This window comes from Dryas octopetala, chromosome 1 (assembly GCF_963921425.1).
Source record: "Dryas octopetala chromosome 1, drDryOcto1.1, whole genome shotgun sequence".
In the NCBI taxonomy this organism is placed as follows: domain Eukaryota; kingdom Viridiplantae; phylum Streptophyta; class Magnoliopsida; order Rosales; family Rosaceae; genus Dryas; species Dryas octopetala.
In genome coordinates, this window is record NC_141366.1 from 30,065,784 (window position 1) to 30,084,081 (window position 18,298).

General features: G+C 36.3%; 2 protein-coding genes across 3 annotated transcripts; one reads left to right on the forward strand and one right to left on the reverse strand.

Annotated features, from left to right (window-relative positions):
* Nucleotides 1-5,534: 5,534 nt before the first annotated feature.
* LOC147299647 (GAG/POL/ENV polyprotein) lies at nucleotides 5,535-6,157 on the reverse strand. The gene is given in 2 exon segments (XM_086231567.1): nucleotides 5,535-5,912; nucleotides 5,915-6,157. Coding segments are annotated over 2 exon segments (621 nt in total).
* A 5,198-nt stretch (nucleotides 6,158-11,355) lies between these two features.
* On the forward strand, nucleotides 11,356-18,298 carry LOC147299648 (nudix hydrolase 2-like). 2 transcript variants are annotated; one of them, XM_086234905.1, is made up of 9 exons: nucleotides 11,356-11,504; nucleotides 12,060-12,273; nucleotides 14,665-14,730; nucleotides 15,417-15,554; nucleotides 16,109-16,186; nucleotides 16,275-16,325; nucleotides 16,414-16,448; nucleotides 17,675-17,783; nucleotides 18,015-18,298. In XM_086234905.1, exons 2-9 carry the CDS (start codon nucleotides 12,085-12,087, stop codon nucleotides 18,222-18,224), a joined length of 876 nt encoding a protein of 291 aa, XP_086091031.1. In that variant the 5' UTR covers nucleotides 11,356-11,504; nucleotides 12,060-12,084; the 3' UTR covers nucleotides 18,225-18,298. The 2 variants fall into 2 exon arrangements, with proteins under 2 accessions (XP_086091031.1, XP_086091039.1); XM_086234913.1 differs by having other exon boundaries at nucleotides 11,360-11,504; nucleotides 12,127-12,273.

Sequence of the window (18,298 nt, forward strand, 5' to 3'; positions counted from 1 at the left end):
GCATGTTTAGTCTACTCTTTCAAACATAAGTAAAGAAGTTTAATTATCTAATTAGAATAAAGTAGGTAATGTCAAATATTATTAAGTAAGCAGACATTGTGAAAGTCAAATCGAAGAGCATTTACAATGTTATGCTGCTAAAGTTAAAGCTAAAACTATTAAAATGTTTAAACAATGAGGTTTGAGGTGCTGCAAGTATAGTAATTGGGCAACCAAGAGTATTCAGTATCCAGTAAATTTTATTTGATCAGTTTTGAGTGTTTACTCAGTGATCTATGTTTGTGTAATTGATTGAAATTTCAAGTTCCTAAAAAATTAAGATGAACGTTAGAAATATAAACAACATTGAGACTGCAATAAGAGATGAAGTGTTGAATGAGGTGGAAATTTTTGAAAAATAAGATAATATATTACTCACTCTTTCAAGGGTGGCTGCTTCTAGGCAAACCTCCTGGCTAAGTCATCAGTTCAAATCCGATAAGGGGCTTTGATTTTTTTTTCATAAATCATAAAACTCTGGCCCCCTTTGTGAGGGGGCACCCCTTCTCCCGAAGTTATGGGGCTATTTTGCAGAGTTCCTTAGAGAGAGTTGTCTCGCGCCCCTAGGTATTCTCTACCGATCTACCTGTGTCGATTGTAGTTAGAGTCGATAGCTCTCCTAGGGTTCCTTCATCTTGATCCCTGGGGAAGAGGATCAAGTTGGCCCTTGCGAACTATTAAAACATTTGCAAAAGATAATAACATACATATTTATTCATAAAAATTATATATTTGGGAGGAAAAAAAATATGTATCTATAAACAAAAGGCAGAGCCATCTGCAACAAAGAACAAAGTGATGCATGTGCAAGTAAGAAGAAGGAAGTGCATCTGCAAGCAACAAGAAGAGGCAGATGCATCTGCAAGCAAGCTAATGAAATAACTATAATCACATTTTTGGCTTTTTTTATTTTCTGCAGATAAAATTTATTAATTGTTGGTAAGATTATAAAGATATGTAAAAAGTTTTATTGGAAATGAATATAAAACGTTAGAGTTATAAAGATTATTGTTATGTTGTCAATGTCAACGAAAATGAAAATTTAGGAGACAAATGTTGTTAAACATAAATATAGTAAATTGAGTTGTGATCAAGCGTTTAAATTTCGAAGTTTTCGGCGAAATTTTGCTGAAAATTTCGTTTTTTAGGGGTTTCGAAATTTTAACACGGATTCGACTAAATTTCGGAAAATTTCGCCGAAATATTCGAAATTTCGCCGAAATTTCGAGCGAAATTTCGAATGCCCCAACAGCCAATTTTTTTTAATTTCAGAGAAATTTCGTCGAAATTTCACTCACAACCCAGAAACCCAGCCGCCTCACGCAGTCACTTACCCAGAAAGCGAGCCGCCGTCGCCTTTGTTCAGCTTCACCACTCAGAAATGCTCGTCTTTTGTGGACCCGACAGGGGGGAACGCGGCAGGGGGCGCGGCAGGCGGCGCGGCAGGGGGGGCGAGGCAGGCGGTGCAGCAGGGGAGAGAGAGAGAGAGAGAGAGAAGAGAGAGAGTGGAAAGGTTTTGCTGGAGAGTGGAGACTCGGGGGGGAAAGAAAGAAAAGGGAAGGAAGGAAAGAAAAGGGAGAAAAAAAAAAAGAAAGGAAAAAAAGAAAAAAAGAAAAGAAAAAAAGAAAAAGAAGAAGAAAAAAAGAGAAAAAAAAAAAAGTAAGAAAGAGAAAAAAAATTAAAAGGTTTAGGGTAGATTGGAGTTTGGGGCCTTTGGACAATTGTAAAGAAAATAAAATAGTTTGGGTTTTTATTTGGCTTTTTTGGAGTTTCATTTAGTTGTTTTTAAATCCTAAATTTGTAAACTCTAATATATTTTAATATAAAAAATAATTTAAAATACTCTAAAGAGCCTAAACCCTAATATCATATACCATATTCTAGTTTGAGGTTTTTGGGCAATTGAAAAAAAAAAAAAATGATTTGAGATTTCGTTTGACCGTGTTGGAGTTTCGTTTAATTGTTTTTAAACCCTAAACCAATAAACTCTAATACCTTTTTATATAAAAAATAATTAAAAATATCCTAAAGGACCTAAACCCTAATATTCTATACGATATCTTAAATAATATAGAGTATAGATTATAAAGTATATAGAATTTAGTGTATATATTATAGAGTATAAATAATATATTAATTTTATTTATTCATTATACTAATTTTATTTCATAGTATTTACCTTCAGCGCGCATTATATTCATCTTATATCACATGAAACTTACTATATAATTTGGTTTCTTCAATGTTTTTTATCAATATAGTAGATAATATGTCAAATAAATATATAGTAAAGTTTCATTCAAAATTTCCGTATTTTGATAGTAATTTCCATCATTTCCGTTTAATTTCTGTTGAAATTTAAAAATCTTCGAAATTTCCGTCGAAATTTCCATCGAAATTTCCATCGAAATTTCCTCGAAACCCGAAATTTTATTCCTTGGTTGTGATGAAAGAATTTGTAGTATTTTGTAGGAAAGAACAAACCTGATTTTGGATTTTTTTGCCGTTGCTTTAGTTTTGAATGCTTTCAGTGGAAGTTGTCTAAAATTGAAGTACTTTGCTTTGGAGCATTTACAGTAGCAGTTTCCTTACCTTTCTCTTCAATTGCAGCAAGACTTAAAGAAATGCAAAGTAGAGGAAAAATGAAAAGGCATTACTAAGTATCAGACTTTAATTTAGTGCGAATAATGAGCAAAGAGACTAAGAATAAAATCAAGTATAAATTATTGGTAGAAGACTGACGTTTTAATTTTTTTTGGCTGTATGCAGGTGAAAAGTGCTCTCTTTACTGCAAGATTCCCTTGTGATTTGTTTTTTCTTTTCAAATTGCTGGATGATCATATGGGAATAGGTGTGATTGGAGCCATCTTGGATGAGGGTGATGAGGTAGTAAGAAGCAATTTTTTAGGCAACTCTTTCTCCTTTTCTGTGGCCACTTGCTGATCAGATGGAGTGGAGGTTGATTCAATAAGAAGAGATTCTTCGTCAAATACGGCGTTGTTAGTTCTAGGAATTTATAAATTGGCTTTCCCTTGCCAAAACCATTTTAATTATTTTACATTTGCCACATTCAACAAGCTCTAGGATATAATTATGAATCTAGCTTATTAGAGTTTTGGTTTGGGTTGAAGAAATCAAGGTTGAAAGAACAAAGCGTTTGGACTAAGGTAAAATGCATTTCATGCATCATATCTGTTTATAGCCCATTACATATGAGTCCATTTGACAGGACCGCCCCCGGGATTTACCCTGAATTCCCGAGAATGACCCTGTAGGGACACCAACACCCTCGCAGTGTGGGTCCCACTCCTTCCAAAAACTTTTCGCACAGATATGCCCCGCTTAACAATAACAATCTCCAAAAAATTCAACAGAACATCTCAATCTAAACCAACACACAATCAAAAGTAAATAATCCCAAGTATATCACTCGAGGGGTGAATCAGAGCATATCTAGATAATTTATACAATCCTCAAAAGAAAAAGAGCGGAAGAAAACATAGATGAGACGTGCCTACAACAATTCGAACGTTTCAAAGAGTAAGGATGGCTCGACGCTCAACTGGCACGACCCTAAACCTTTTCACCTGGGGGAAGAAATATTTAAACACAAACTAATGAGAAAAATCTCAATGAGTGAACCCAAAATAACTTTAACTGAAATCCTTAAAATCTTTCCTTCGATCAAAACTAAAAACCAAATTTTCTCATTCTGAAATCCCCAGTTTCAAATCTCAAGTTCGCAATCTCATCCTTAAATCATAAGAATTATGGGTAATCTCATCAATAATCAAATCCCTTATTATTTGTATATAACATAATCTTAACAACTTCACAAATAATATCTCCTTTGGAATCATAAATATAGGAAATACAAATAAAAACTTCTCAATAATATCATAATGAAATAAAATCATCCAGAGCCATCAACATATTCAAAATTATCACTGTAGTACCCATAAACTATTATCAATGCGTATACACAAATAAAATGTGCATGCAGATACCTTTTATCAATACGCACACACAAACAACGTGTGCATGCAGATAGCCATTATCAATACGTACGCAGATACAACATTGGGACACACAGCCCAAAGCTAGTATGTGTGAACCAATGGGTCCCAAAGACCTATAAACATCTCATCCAAAACCCGGGGTACGAACCAGTGGCTTAAAATCATAAATCAATATCCATCATAATATATATAAATATCTCATACTCAAGATAACTCATAATAATAAGTTCAACAATTCTCAAATCATTACTCTATAATGATTTTGGAAAATAAACCTTTAAAATCTCCACATAAAACTCAAAGGTAGAAATCAAGAATTTTTCGAATAATAATTCATGGAAGGTAAATAATTTAATTTTAACTCAAGATAATCAATACGAGTTAAAATCATAATTATAAAAACATTTCCAAAACAAAGTCCACTCACAAACTTGACGAGCTATCCCCGAGGGTCGCCGGTAGAATCCTAAGCCTTAAACGTGCCAAAAAGCATTTGAAACGCTCGGTTTTCCTTCTGATTGTCTTGTACACGATTAAAGAGTTAAAACGGGTCTAAAAGAACCTTAGAATTGAGACAGGAGCAAAAAAGGCCATTGTCCAGTCCTAGCGCCGCCGCACAAGGCTGTTGCCGAAGGTGAACAGTATCTTTTCCGGTGACATCTCCGATTTCAACACAATTTATATCAAAATGACGAGTGCGATGAGAGGACCAACCTTTAAAACTGGGCCAACTCCAAAAAATGGCTGGAAGTAGTCAGAAAACACCAATTTCCAATCGGCACCCAAAATGCTCAAGTTTCCAAATCGAGCTTCAATCGTCCAAATTGACGAAGGAGGAGAGTACTGGGTTGTTCAAAGTGGAAAGGGAAACAAAACCCGACCGGTGGGGGGTCGCGAGGTGGCCGGAATCGGCAAAAAATGCCGCCGAGTGCCGCACACTTCTCGTCCTCGATCTGTGCGTTGTGGTGGTTTGATTGGGGAACGCCAGTTGAGTTGGATATGCGATGGGGAGGGCTTCAAAGCCCAAGGTGGAGCGCCGTCGGAGGTGGCCGGACAAGCCCTCACGCGCCGGTGGAAACTCCGGCGTGAGTGTGGTCGTGGGAAAGGGTTGGGTCGCAGGGAATTTCTGATTTTGGGTCTTTCTGCGATTTCTAAAAAATAAAATCTTTTTATACTTTCACTCCCAAACTTTAAACACTTATAACTTTTAGTACAAAACTTGGAATCACGATCCGTTTCTTCCTACACGCTCGTGAGCTCGAGATCCATCCAACCATGCCAAAAATTGGAACAAAAGACTTAAAAATTAAAATGGGCTTCCTTTAAATGCAACAATGCTCACTTAAGGGAAAATTCATAAAGTCACATCAATGGTCCACAAAACATTAAGAATCCTATCTTACGTTTGGGATGGGTAGTAACAACATACCCCGGTGAAACAAATTTCGTTCTCGAAATTTCAAAATAAGTACCTGGTTAAGGGAAATGCTGTGGGTACTGAGCTCGCATCTGTTCTTTTGGTTCCCAAGTCACTTCCTCCACTGAGCAACTCCTCCACAGAACTTTTACTAGTGGAATGGTTTTGTTGCGAAGGACCTGGTCCTTACGGTCCAAAATCTCAACAGGTTGCTCCTCATACGACAAGTCATCCCTCAACTCAATAGGTTGCTCTTCCAGAACATAGGAGAGATCTGATACATATTTACGAAGCATGGACACATGGAAAACATCATGAATCCGAGAAAGTTCTGCTGGTAACGCAAGTTTGTAGGCAACTCGCTCGATGCGTTCTGTAATCTCATAAGGCCCAATGTAACGAGGGCTCAACTTGCCTCGTTTCCCAAACCGCATCACACGCCCTTCCAAGGCGATAACTTCAGAAACACTTGATCACCTACTTCAAACTGGAGATCCTTCATTCGGTTATCAGCATAACTTTTTTGTCTATCTTGGGCCGTTTTTAGTTTCTCTCTGATTAGTTTAACCTTATCTGTTGTTGTCTGTATAAACTCAGGCCCCTCAAGTTTCCTCTCGCCAACCTCATTCCAATAGATAGGTGTTCTACATTGTCGTCCATACAACGCCTCATAAGGAGTCATCTCAATACTTGAATGATAGTTGTTATTATAAGCAAATTTTATCAAAGGTAGATGAGTATCCCAATTACCTTTAAACTGCAATACAGTTGACCTTAACATATCCTCCAAGGTTTGAATAGTTCTCTCGGACTGTCTGTCAGTTTGTGGATGGAAGGCTGTACTGAACTGTAACTTGGTACCCATAGCCTTATGTAAACTTTTCCAGAACCCGGAAGTGAAACGGGTATCTCTGTCTGATACTATGGACACCAGAACTCCATGTAACCTTACTATTTCCGACACAAAAAGCTCTACAAGTCTACCCAAAGAATAGGTCTCAAAAATAGGCAAAAAGTGTGCAGACTTGGTGGGTCAATCAACAATCAGCCAAATACCGTTGTGCCCACTCCGAGTACGAGGAAGCTTAAATAAGAAATCCATAGTAATATTCTCCCACTTCCACCCAAGAATAGAGAGTGACTATAAGAGTCCTGAAGGCTTTTGTCGCTCTGCCTTCACTTGTTGGAAAATTAAGCACTTAGATACGTACTTTGCCATTTCTCTCTTCATGCTGTTCCACCAATAATGTTCTCTCAGAGTACAGTGCATCTTAGTGCTACCCGAATACATGACATAGGCCAAACTATGGGCCTCATCAAGAATCTCCCTCTTAATTGCCTCATCTGCAGGAATACACAACTTGGAACCCATAACCAATGTTCCATCATCTCTGATTTCATAACATCCTTTAGACCACTTCGAACTTCTTCTCTTATCCTCAACAAAGCTGGATCAAGGGGTTGTGCCTTTCACTCGATCCACCAAAATAGGTCTAACTCATAAACTAGCTTGTAAAACAGGTTGATCCACAGGTGCAGGCAAACTAGCTTTAGAATTCCTCAATTCCAACCATAAAGGTAGATATGTTGTCCTAAGGTAGGCCAACGAACTCGATGCTAATTCATCAGAGATCCGATTGAGGTGTTCTTGGTCTCTAAATGACCATTAGGATGTCTAGTTTATGCATACCAAAAATCAGGTCGAAATACTTTGTCAATAAGTACAGTTTCCAAAAATAGTGACTTGGGGTTAGAGATTACGAAAACCAGAAAAATGAGGTTTTTGACAGAAAACTCAAAACTCTCGACTCTCTTGCCAAACCAAGCAGACCAACACACCCAAAGCAACACCAAGATGGATTCACAAGGTTCACAAATAAGTTTAGAGCTCTTTACCCTAAAGCACAGCTTGGTTTCACAAGACAGTAGCTTCAAACCCACATGCAAGTACACCAAATCCCTTTTCTAATCTTGCATATATCAAAGATGAATCATTTAACAACCACTCAGTCTAAACAAGGCAAAAAAGGAACTTGACTCATAAATAAGGGTAGGAACTTACCAAGAAGAATATACCTATACTCGGATTGTACATGCATTCACAAAATACAATTCATATTAGTGATCAGCTTGAGAAATGACCAAGTCCTTGGTTTGATTGACAAAATGAAAGGTTTTTTGGGAACAAAGTCAGAAAGGAAAAGAGGATTGAGAAATCCAAACCTTCCTTAACTAGTTGCTACGCACGCTCTCCTTGAGTGAAACAAAAGTCCAGCATCCCCAAAACACGAATGAAGGTCTCAAAGTTAGTTCAAGGCCTTGGTGAAATTTCTAACTTCAGAGAAAGAATCTGAAGGGCAATCGAAACGTAAGGAGGTAACATGCAAAGGGAAAACTTACCCAAAATCAGTCCTCACCTCTTTTATTCCCACAGCTGAGAGACGACGGTCTCCGGCTTCTCTCTCTTGGCTCAAAGAATTCCTCACCCAGTGAACTCGAGAATTTTGTCTGAGGTTTGGTTATGTGGGTGCAAGACTGTTTGGTTATAGAGGAAAATGAAAGAGAGAAGATGCAGAGAAAGAAGATAACACACAGAGAAAAGGAAAAGAGGGAGGTGAAGGGTTTGCGTATGTGAGTTTACAAATGATGGCTGATTGGGTTTCCAAAACTAACAGCCATCATAATTAAATAACGTGTTTGTGGCTGTCTTATGGGCTAGGTAGGTTGCTAATTGGGTTTTGGGCCTAGGTTAACCATATGTATTTAAAGAGTCCAGCTGGTTTTAATTTCTCATGCCAAAGAAAATTAATTGGGCTTGGATTTATGTACTAGGGTCCAAAATAAATAATTGGGTTCAAGGAAAAATGATTGGGCTTCTGAACAAATGGGAAGCCGGTCCCCACTTGCCACGTGTCACACTCTTAAGCTCGGGTTTAAGGGTTCGGGTGTGAAATTACTAAATTACCCCACCGAGGTTAGTCACCGTTAATCCTCGCTTCAATCACAAAGCACGAGCAACAAAATGAAAGGAAATAAAATAAAGTAGAAAGTAACAGTAACAAAGACAAGGGTAGTTCTGTCTATAAACAAAAGTAATACGAGTTACATTTACAACCAAATTAAAAGTAGTGGTTTGACCTACAAGTCAACCATGGTTAAGTAATACCGCAAAAAATTCACTCCGAATTTTACCGAGTATCACAGTGAAGGCCAAGATTGAGCTTGAGGGAGATAAACCAAGGTTTTTTAGGATGTATATTTGCTTTAAGGCATTGATGAAGAGGTTTGTGGAAGGATGCAGGCCAGTGGTGGGGTTGGATGGCTGCCATATTAAACGTCCACATCTTGGGCAATTATTTGCAGCTATTGGAATAGATGCCAACAATGGCATGTATCCAATAGCCTATGTCATTGTGGAAATTGAAAATAGGACAACGTGGACATAGTTCTTGGAACTGTTTTTACAGGATGTTGGAATTGAAAATATTCATGGATGAATGTTTATTACAGATAAGCAGAAAGGGTTATTGAATGCATTGAAGGAGCTTAAGCCACATGCAAAACACAAACATTGTGTTAGGCTAGATCTCAACCCCCATGATCTACCTCATCTACATCTCAACCCCTCCCACAATCCTTATCAGTGGGATCCCAAGTGCAGACAACTAACAAGAAGTGGCTAGAGTCACTTGCAGAGAAGGTAACTATAAGAAAAACTAAGCATGCAGCTAGAAAGATGGCACAAACTTGAATTCCAAGTATGAAAGACATCTTTTGTTTTTTGGCATCATGAAGGCTATGAGAAAAGGAGACCAAATTGTTTTTGAAGGCATGTGAATGTTTTTGTTAGTTGATTTGGGCTTTTTTTGAGACACATGTTGCAGACCAGTGTTTGTTGTTGTTGTCGACTGATTAGGCCTTTTTTGAGACATTGAAGCTTGAATGGTGTTTGTTGTTGATTGATTAGGGTTTTTTATTTTTCTTTTACATTAAGGGGTCGTTTGGTATTTCGGCTATACTACTCAAGGTCCCCTCGAGTAATACTCGAGTGATATTCAAGAAACTATACAAGAGATGTGTATTTCGGCTATCCTACTCGAGTGATACTCGAGAAACTATAGAGGAGATGTGTATTTCGGTTATCCTACTTGAGTATCACTCGAGACCTCGAGTAGTACTTGAGTGATACTCGAGAAACTATACAAGAGGTGTGTATTTCGGCAATTCTACTCGAAGGCCTAGAGTAGTACTCGAGTGATACTCGAGAGGACAACCAATAAGAATGACACATTTTAAGAGTTGTCTTTTTAGAGTTTACAGGTGCACAATACACATTTTAATGCAAATGGAAGTTACTTTTTGGTTTCATTTTGAAGTGCAATTCATAGTATCATGTACCAGCCAAAATTTTGTAAACCTCATAAATTAGAAGCAAATACCATCATTTTAGGACAAAAATAAACTTGCAAATTAATTAATGCCAACATTTTTTTCTCAAATTAGACTGGAAAATTAGCCTCAATTTAACTATAAAAAGCCAACATTTTGTCTAAAATAAAAAGCATCAATTCTGTGTCATGTCATAAATTCCATATATTTCATTTCATAATTCACCCCAATACATTCCTCATTCTTCATCCCCACTGAAAATCCACAAAACCATCTCACATCCCATATTCTTAACTCTTCACAACCTCACAACCCATTACTCAAATCCCATATATGCATACCAAAATCCCTCACTCTAACTCACAACCCATTACACAAACATATAGAATACATAAACCCAAGTGAACAGAAGGCAAGCCCAAAGCATTTTCTCCAGTTTTTTTTTTTTTTTTTTTTTTTGGCTTCTCCAAGCTATTAATCTTCTTCAATAATCCAAGGATTATTTGCCTTCCACACTTGCAGATTTCAGGGTCATACCAATACCAGTAATCGCACCCTCCATTATTTTGCAATATAGGTAGACCAAATTAAAACTCTAAACCCAAAATTTCTGTCAAATAAACCCAAAATCCAAAAATTCTGTCAACTGCCACATCAAACTCAGAAAACAACCTTCTGTCTTTCTCTATTAAGTAACATCTATCAAACCTCCTTCTTGGGTTGGCATCGGTCTAGGATGTCCTACGAACAACCAATCTTCCATAGTAGCAGCGGAGCAGCGCATGAGGCTTCTCCATTTCATACATCTTCGTTGGTCAATGAGGTCTGAGGTAATTTCATGCCTTTTCTTATGAAATTTGATTATTCATTCAGCTATTTATGTTTATATGGAAGGAAATTAGGTGGGTTTGGGGGGAAAAATATCTCTAATGGCAGGAACCAAGTAGAGTAGAGGCAAGGGCTGGCGCCATGTTAGGGTTAATAGATGTTTACACTTAAAAAGACAGAAAAGCCTCTCAAATTTATGAAAAATTAGACGGAAGCTAACAAAGGTCTAACATTAAAATTTTTTTTAAATTAAGGTGCCACATTGAGTCACAAAATTTATCAAGTAGTGAAGTAAAAAATAAGTCAAAATTCATGTGGATAAATTGATAAAAAGCCAAAAAATAATTTACCCAAACAATTATTTATGGAGGGCTGGAGCGTCATCACACTAATTAAACTAGTGGCCGCGAACATGACCAAAAAAAAAATCTAGTGGCCGCGAGGTGTTGACGCCTCTGTCCTCCTGAACTAACCACTAACGGTGGTCCCCTCCTTCTTTGCCTCCACGTGTCCCAAATCAACAAGGGCGGCTATTGAGACCGGGACCCACATGACGCAATCAGAGCTACCATTGGTCCTAAAAAAGAGTGGAAGTACGTCAGCACGCACTCCGTTGCAGAGTTATTTTCCCGCATCCCCAGCCTTGCAGTTATAAATACCCAAAGGGCTTCAGCTGTAGAGTTGGAGACTGGAGTTGTGAACAGAGTGAAAATGAAAGACTTGTAGTTGTAGGGAGCATCGAGCTTCGGTTTCGAAGTAGAACCCTAGAATTCGCTGTGTTTATCCGCGACTTCGAAGCTAGACCCATCAGGGTTTGTTTTCTTGCCTATTTTTGTCAATTATACTTTTCTGTACAATTTGCTTATCATATGTGAAATTTCAAGCTTTATTTCTGTTGCCGTTGTTCTCTGAAATGTGATTTTTGAAATTTTTTTTTTGGTTTTGTTGTTAGTGTCACTATCTGTTTGATAAAATTAATTGAGATTTGTTGTAATGGTGGGTGGGTGCTTATTGCTGCACTTGACTTGAATGGTTTTGTCCTCTCCAGTATCCACTGTGTTTATCTGTGTAAAATGTGATATTTTTAGCTTGTTTTCTTGTGAGGAATGTTTTGGATGTTACTTTGAGAAAATGGTAATGGAATTGTATGAATATTACAAAAAAATTTAGATTTTGACTAGTGAAGTATAGTTGCCATTCATGGTAAGTTCGTGAATAATCAGTACCATTTTGTCAATTACGAGTGCTGTTAAATTTTATATTGGGTTTATTTGAGTTAGCGGTCCTTCACATTGAGAAAAAATTCATATTAAATGAGGTATAACTCAGTTGTTTTTCCTTTTTCTTTTTGGGGGGTTTTCTTTCAGGTTTGCTGTGTTTGTGACTTCTTTTATGGTTGGAACAATGCAAATTTCTGTAAATTCATTGGACCAGGTCTGTGAAAACGGAACTCAGCATGTTGAACTACTTCCTGCGACCATTGATGCCCATGGAGGAGTTATTGTAGACATGAAGGAAGCTATGAACCCTCAGGCCTTCCTTACTTTGCTTAGGGCTTCAATCTCACAGTGGAGGCGAGAGGTGCTATTATCTGTTTCATTTTTTATTGGATATGAACTTGTTCCATTACATGATCTTGGTTTTTATTTAATAGTTGATTTCTTATTTGACTGTATGATATGTTTGCTAAGTTTTTATACCAAGGTTGTTTGAGTAATTCTATTGGGGTTATTGCCTTTTGATTTATGCCGTAGTTTCAACACTTATTAATTTACTATACATCTAGTGATACATGTCATTATGTATTGGTTTTGAGTTGCTGATGCAAGGATGCGAATCATGATTGTAGGGATTTGATTAGGGATTTAAGTTGGAATTGGTTTTGGATTAGCTTTTATAAGTTGGCTAGAATGTAACTCTTTCGAGATATGACTTGAATTATGAAATATAGGATCCTACTGCTCCATTATTGTTCTTCTCTTCCTTTCTTATTTCCCTTCTCTCTGTCTCTCTCTGTCTCTCTCTCACTCACTCACTCACACTTTATGCTCTCTATGTTGTTTCTGCATTAATTTGTTATCAGAGTCCAACTTTGATCCGTTGCTGCTGCAATTTCTAAGTTGCTACCATCTTTTCAAAATCAAGAATTCGATCTGCCGTTGTATTTTCAATCTCTTGCAACTTTTCAAATCCAAAGCATGCCTTACTGTCGATATTGGCAAAAACCTAGCACTATCATGCCCCTTGTCGTCCATTTTATTGAAAGCACCTGTCATCAACGTAAGCCATTTAATTCACACGCAAGCCAGATGTTTCCCACACGTCAACAAACACACATGAGACTTGTTTAGAATTTACCATTCATGTGCTTATCCTAGCATACTGAGTCAAATTGAGTGGACTCAATTTGGTTCCATCTGAGTTGTAGTGAGTTAATCAGTTTTTACTTTAGTTTGATCAAGTGGCTTTGACCTAAGTTGTAATTGAGCTTATCGATTCATCCTGAGTTTGGTCGAGTTACAAGCGAGTTCACTCGAGTTTGCCTCGAGCCACATTGCATTGATTGAATTTGTCTGAGTTTGGTTGAGTTACAAGAGAGTCCACATGCTTTTGGATGAGTTATCATTGATTTCAACGGTTTTTCCAAGTCCTGGTTGATTCTGCCCGTTGGAAGATAATATAATTTTTGACCTGCATAACATTGACCAAACCTTTGCTGAAGTTTTTAATCTTAAATTTTTTCTCAATTTCCACATCATCATGAAGAGCTTAAAGAAAACTATGAAAAATTACAGGTGCGGATATTTCAATGGTCAAGGATAACTTGAAACTTTTGTTGGTATGATTATCATATGATGTAGGCACCAAGCAGGGGAAGGAAGATTACCAAGTGCACAGAACATATAAGGAATCTTTTGTTAAAATTTCTGACATTTACACGCAATGCATTTAATCCAATCCTAAAGGGTTTCGTTCATTTCTCTGTAGAGGAAAACACTAAGGTAGAATTCATGCTATTTAATGTGTCTGTCAAAGGAAAGGTTCATAATTATTGATTGTACAGTTCAAGATCAATTGAATTGTATGGATGAAAATAATTCTTTGTTGATCTTTCCAGTTGCTACTTCTCAGTTGTGGAGAAATTGGTTGAAGCTCCAAAGTTGTAAATGCTCATACTGCAATATTACAAACTTGAGATCAAGATTTTTAAATCCAGTGGAGAATAATGGAGAATTAAGGAAATTCTATTTTCAGGGATTTGATAAGGGATTTTAATCTGAGTTGATTTTGGATTAGCTTCTATAAATTAGCTAGGATGTAACTCTTTGGAGATAGAATTGAGTTGAAAATATATCGAGTCTTGTTGCGTCTCTGTTGGTTCTGCTTCATATTATAGTAAGAATATGGAGTACTTTGATATGTTTTAATTAAGATAAATATGGTTTGTTACATCATTTTATAAAATAATCATATTTTACTCATTTCAGCTGTAGTCTTTTCATCTTTGTGTGAGAGGAATCCAAATGGTTTGCATGGTTCATGTTGACCAAATGGCTTTGAATTTTGGAGAAATTGCTCATTGTCAAAATTTCACATTGGTTTGCAACTAGCTTTTAAAAAATCCTTAGGTGTTGACTTAAAGCCAAGTATTATCCTAAGAAATGCATTAGGGTTGATTAATACTGTAACTGACATAGGAAGTTCAAGGTGTTGTAGGAGATAAGATGTACAGATCCTTCTTTTAGTACAACATAGTATCACTTAGTATATGATATTTATCAGGTAACTCGGCATGCCAGCTGTTTGACATGTATGTATGTTTTTATCCATCTACTTTTATATGTACGTATGTATGTATGTATGTCTGTGTATATGTGTGATTAATGAATTTGGAAACAGTATATTTTATTTTTGTGGATATTTAGATTTTTTCTTTCCTCTTTGCAGTAATTTTTCATATTTGATATACAGGGCAAGAAGGGTGTTTGGATAAAACTGCCCATTGAACTTGTAAATCTTGTCGAAATTGTAGTTAAGGTAATTACTCTGCAATACTATATATTTTGCAGTTTAATTGTCTCCATGCACATTTTGGTAATTTCAACCGATCAGGTTGATTTTGAATTATGTTCAGGGTACAAAAGGGAATGTGACTACACGAACTAGCAGACTGTCCACTTATTTTGCATGCACTGTTTCCAATCTGTCATATGTCATATGCATTGATCTATAAAATCTATGAAAAGTACCGTCATTGTTTTATTTTCATATAATTTGTTTAGGTTTTTTTGCTTTGTTGTGACTGTTTTTCACAAAAAGCAATATTTTAGTCTCATTAAATAAAATAAAAAATTGGGAGCTATGTGCCTACTTAGAACCTGGAATGGTCTGTGAACTGATACTCTGCATAGTGTTGGCACTATAAATTTTAACTTAAAGAAAGTAAATTTCAACAAAGAATTAAATATCTTTTTTCCTTTTTTTTATTAAAAGAAATATATCAGGGAGTTAAGGTTGTTGGCACTATAGATTTTAACGTAAAGAAACTAAATTTCAACAAAGAATCAATCTTTTTTTTTATTTTTTTTTCGTGAAAAAAATATGTCATGGAGTTAAGGTACTACACTTTACACATATGATTCAATGATAGCTTTATTTCATGTTCTGTCCATTGATATTGATAAATCTCTTGTCTTGACTTACATCTCTTATGTTGATGGCAGGAGGGATTTTGGTACCATCATGCTGAGCCACATTACCTCATGCTTGTTTATTGGATTCCTGAAACTACTAATACTATACCTGCAAATGCTTCACACCGAGTAGGTGTTGGTGCTATTGTTTTGAATGATAAAAGAGAGGTACTCCCTCTTATCTACTATTGCTTAGTCGTTTGGATAAAAGTGAAACACTGAGTTCTTAAATTTCTATGATTTTTAAATCTTGTTGTTTGATACTGGATTCTTTTTTATTTTTAAAAATAGATGCATAAAGTAACTTATAGGAATGGTTTGTATGGACATCTTTATGTCAATCTTTGACATTAAGATAATGGGCTTTTTCCGAAAGGTGAAGCAACTTGATCAGATCCTTGCATTGTAACGGTAGTTCAAATTAGTTCTCTCTCTCTCTCTCTCTCTCTCACTTGATATCAATTAAATTCTCACCTTTCTTTATCCTTTCCAATTCCTTCATTGTCAATCTAATGATCTATGACTCAAATATGGGTTTAATTCAACCAAATATCCCCTTCTTCTAATTCAGCCATGTGCATACTTTATATGCAAGCTTTTCAGTTTGTTTACCACCCTTGTTCTCATATGTCTTTCTGATGCATTAGGTTTTCCATTTGTTTTCAGTTTATCAACCTTGTCATCATCTGTTGTGGTTTTGAAATTAGATTTCTTCTATGTAGATGCTTGTTGTCCAGGAAAAGAGTGGTAGGTTCCAAGGAACAGGTGTGTGGAAAATCCCTACTGGAGTCGTAGATGAGGTATGCACCTTAACAAATCAGTTTTTTAATTATTCAAAAACTGTGGTGCTTGTTACTTTTGGACATTAAATGAGCTCTTCAATTACAGGGTGAGGATATTTTTATGGCAGCTATAAGAGAAGTCAAAGAAGAGACAGGAGTAAGTTATCAATGTCTATAAATATATATTTTCACACCCTGTAGTTCATATTATGGTGTGATGAAGACCACTGCTTTCACTGTTTCAGATTGACACAGAATTTTCGGAGATATTAGCATTCAGGTACAAGTTTTCACAATATTGAATTCATGTACAGTTTAATTGAATTATTTAAACATATCATATTTGATTGTAGAAGCAGAAATTAAATCATATCTGTTGCAAAAGAGTCACACAACATGATTGGAAACTGGATCACAAATTCTCCTGGTACTTTTTCCTGTGGACCGATATGATATCTTTGGTTTTCTCAATTAGATTTCAAGGTTGTGGCTTGTGGTTTTATGGTGCCTCACCTTAAACATTGCCATTAACAGTCTCAATCACATGATTATCAGGTCCACTCTTAGGGAAACCATCCTCATACTCTGTTCTTTAGTCATTTGGGTAATTCTATTTGCACCCATTGAATAAACCAACAAACTCCTGTTCTCCTCACACCTCACACCCACTATAAAAGTTTAAAAATCTAAATTTTAAAACACCTCCACAATTCTTAGAATACCCCTCATAATGTGTTTTTTCCCATTTACTTGGGCAAAGTGCTGGCCATATCTGATTGATGCTCAACCATTGGCCATATATCCTGCTGGCCCTCGCCATGGTGTACCTGTCATGACGGTCGGGGGGTAAGTGAGTCATTTTTTAAAAGGTTTTTTGTCCTTTTAACTAAATCTTTCTAAGGGATAGTACTGTAATTAAAATTTTTGGTTAGGAGTGGGTGCAAATAGAAGTTAATAATGTGGATGCTAAAGTCATACTATCCTTTTTTTTTTTTTTAATTAATCAACAACTGTCCTCCATTAGATTTGAACTCAGGACCTCCTTCCACAAAGGGGAGACTGGGTGCCACTAGATCAAATGGTCACTGGCCGTACTATTCTTTTTATGTTGTGCTTTTTGGACTAAATGATAAAATACAGCTATCAATCATGAGAGTTTTGGCTGTAAATTGAAAAGGAAAAATGTAAATAATTCTGTAGTTAGCAGAGTAGAGATATTCTTCTGACTGATTAAAAAGCAGGCTTTGGATTAAGTTAATGGTTCTTTCGCTAATCTGGTCTGGCTCCAATTGTATCTCTGACCCACTCCTTCAATCACATATCTCAAACCATATTTCTAATGAACATAAATTGTATAAGAGTATCTCTTGAGAGATTCAAAACTTCCCATCATGCAATTGCTTCTCATAATCGAGTTTATTGAACTTCAAATCTTTTCTTTTCTTTGTCATATATAGTATATGATATGCATTGATATATTCATGGTTTCATGTTTTTTATGTATAGGCAAGCACACAAGTCATTCTTTGAGAAGTCAGATCTATTTTTCGTGTGCGTGCTGCATCCTCTATCCTTTAACATCCAAAAGCAAGAACTGGAGATTGAGGCAGCCAAGGTAATTCTTGACTGAGAATGTGTGACGTACGGCTCAAATTTAATTTTGAGAGATTGATATGTTTCATAAACTTTGTGGACGTAAGCAATTATTGATTTTATTTTCTTCCACTTAAGCAGTTATGCCCAAATTCAGATTTTCCTTATTCTATATATTTTTGAATGAATTGAGTCGAATGCATTTAACAACTGACTATAATTATGTCGCGTGCCCTGCCTTTGTTTCTTGTAGTGGATGCCACTTGATGAATATGTAGCTCAACCAGTCTTCCAGAAACATGAGCTGTTCAAGTACATTTTCGAACTTTGCTCAGCAAAAGTAAACAGGGACTATGCTGGATTTTCTCCACTGCCTATAACATCATTTTTTAACGATAAGTTGAGTTATTTATACGTAAATAGGCAGGATATACAGTGCCTAAGTTCTTCTGATCAGTCCTAGATGCTTGCATCATTTCTCTGTAACTCTATATTGTTTTTTGATTTTAATGTATAAGTCCCCCCTGTGTTGCTCTA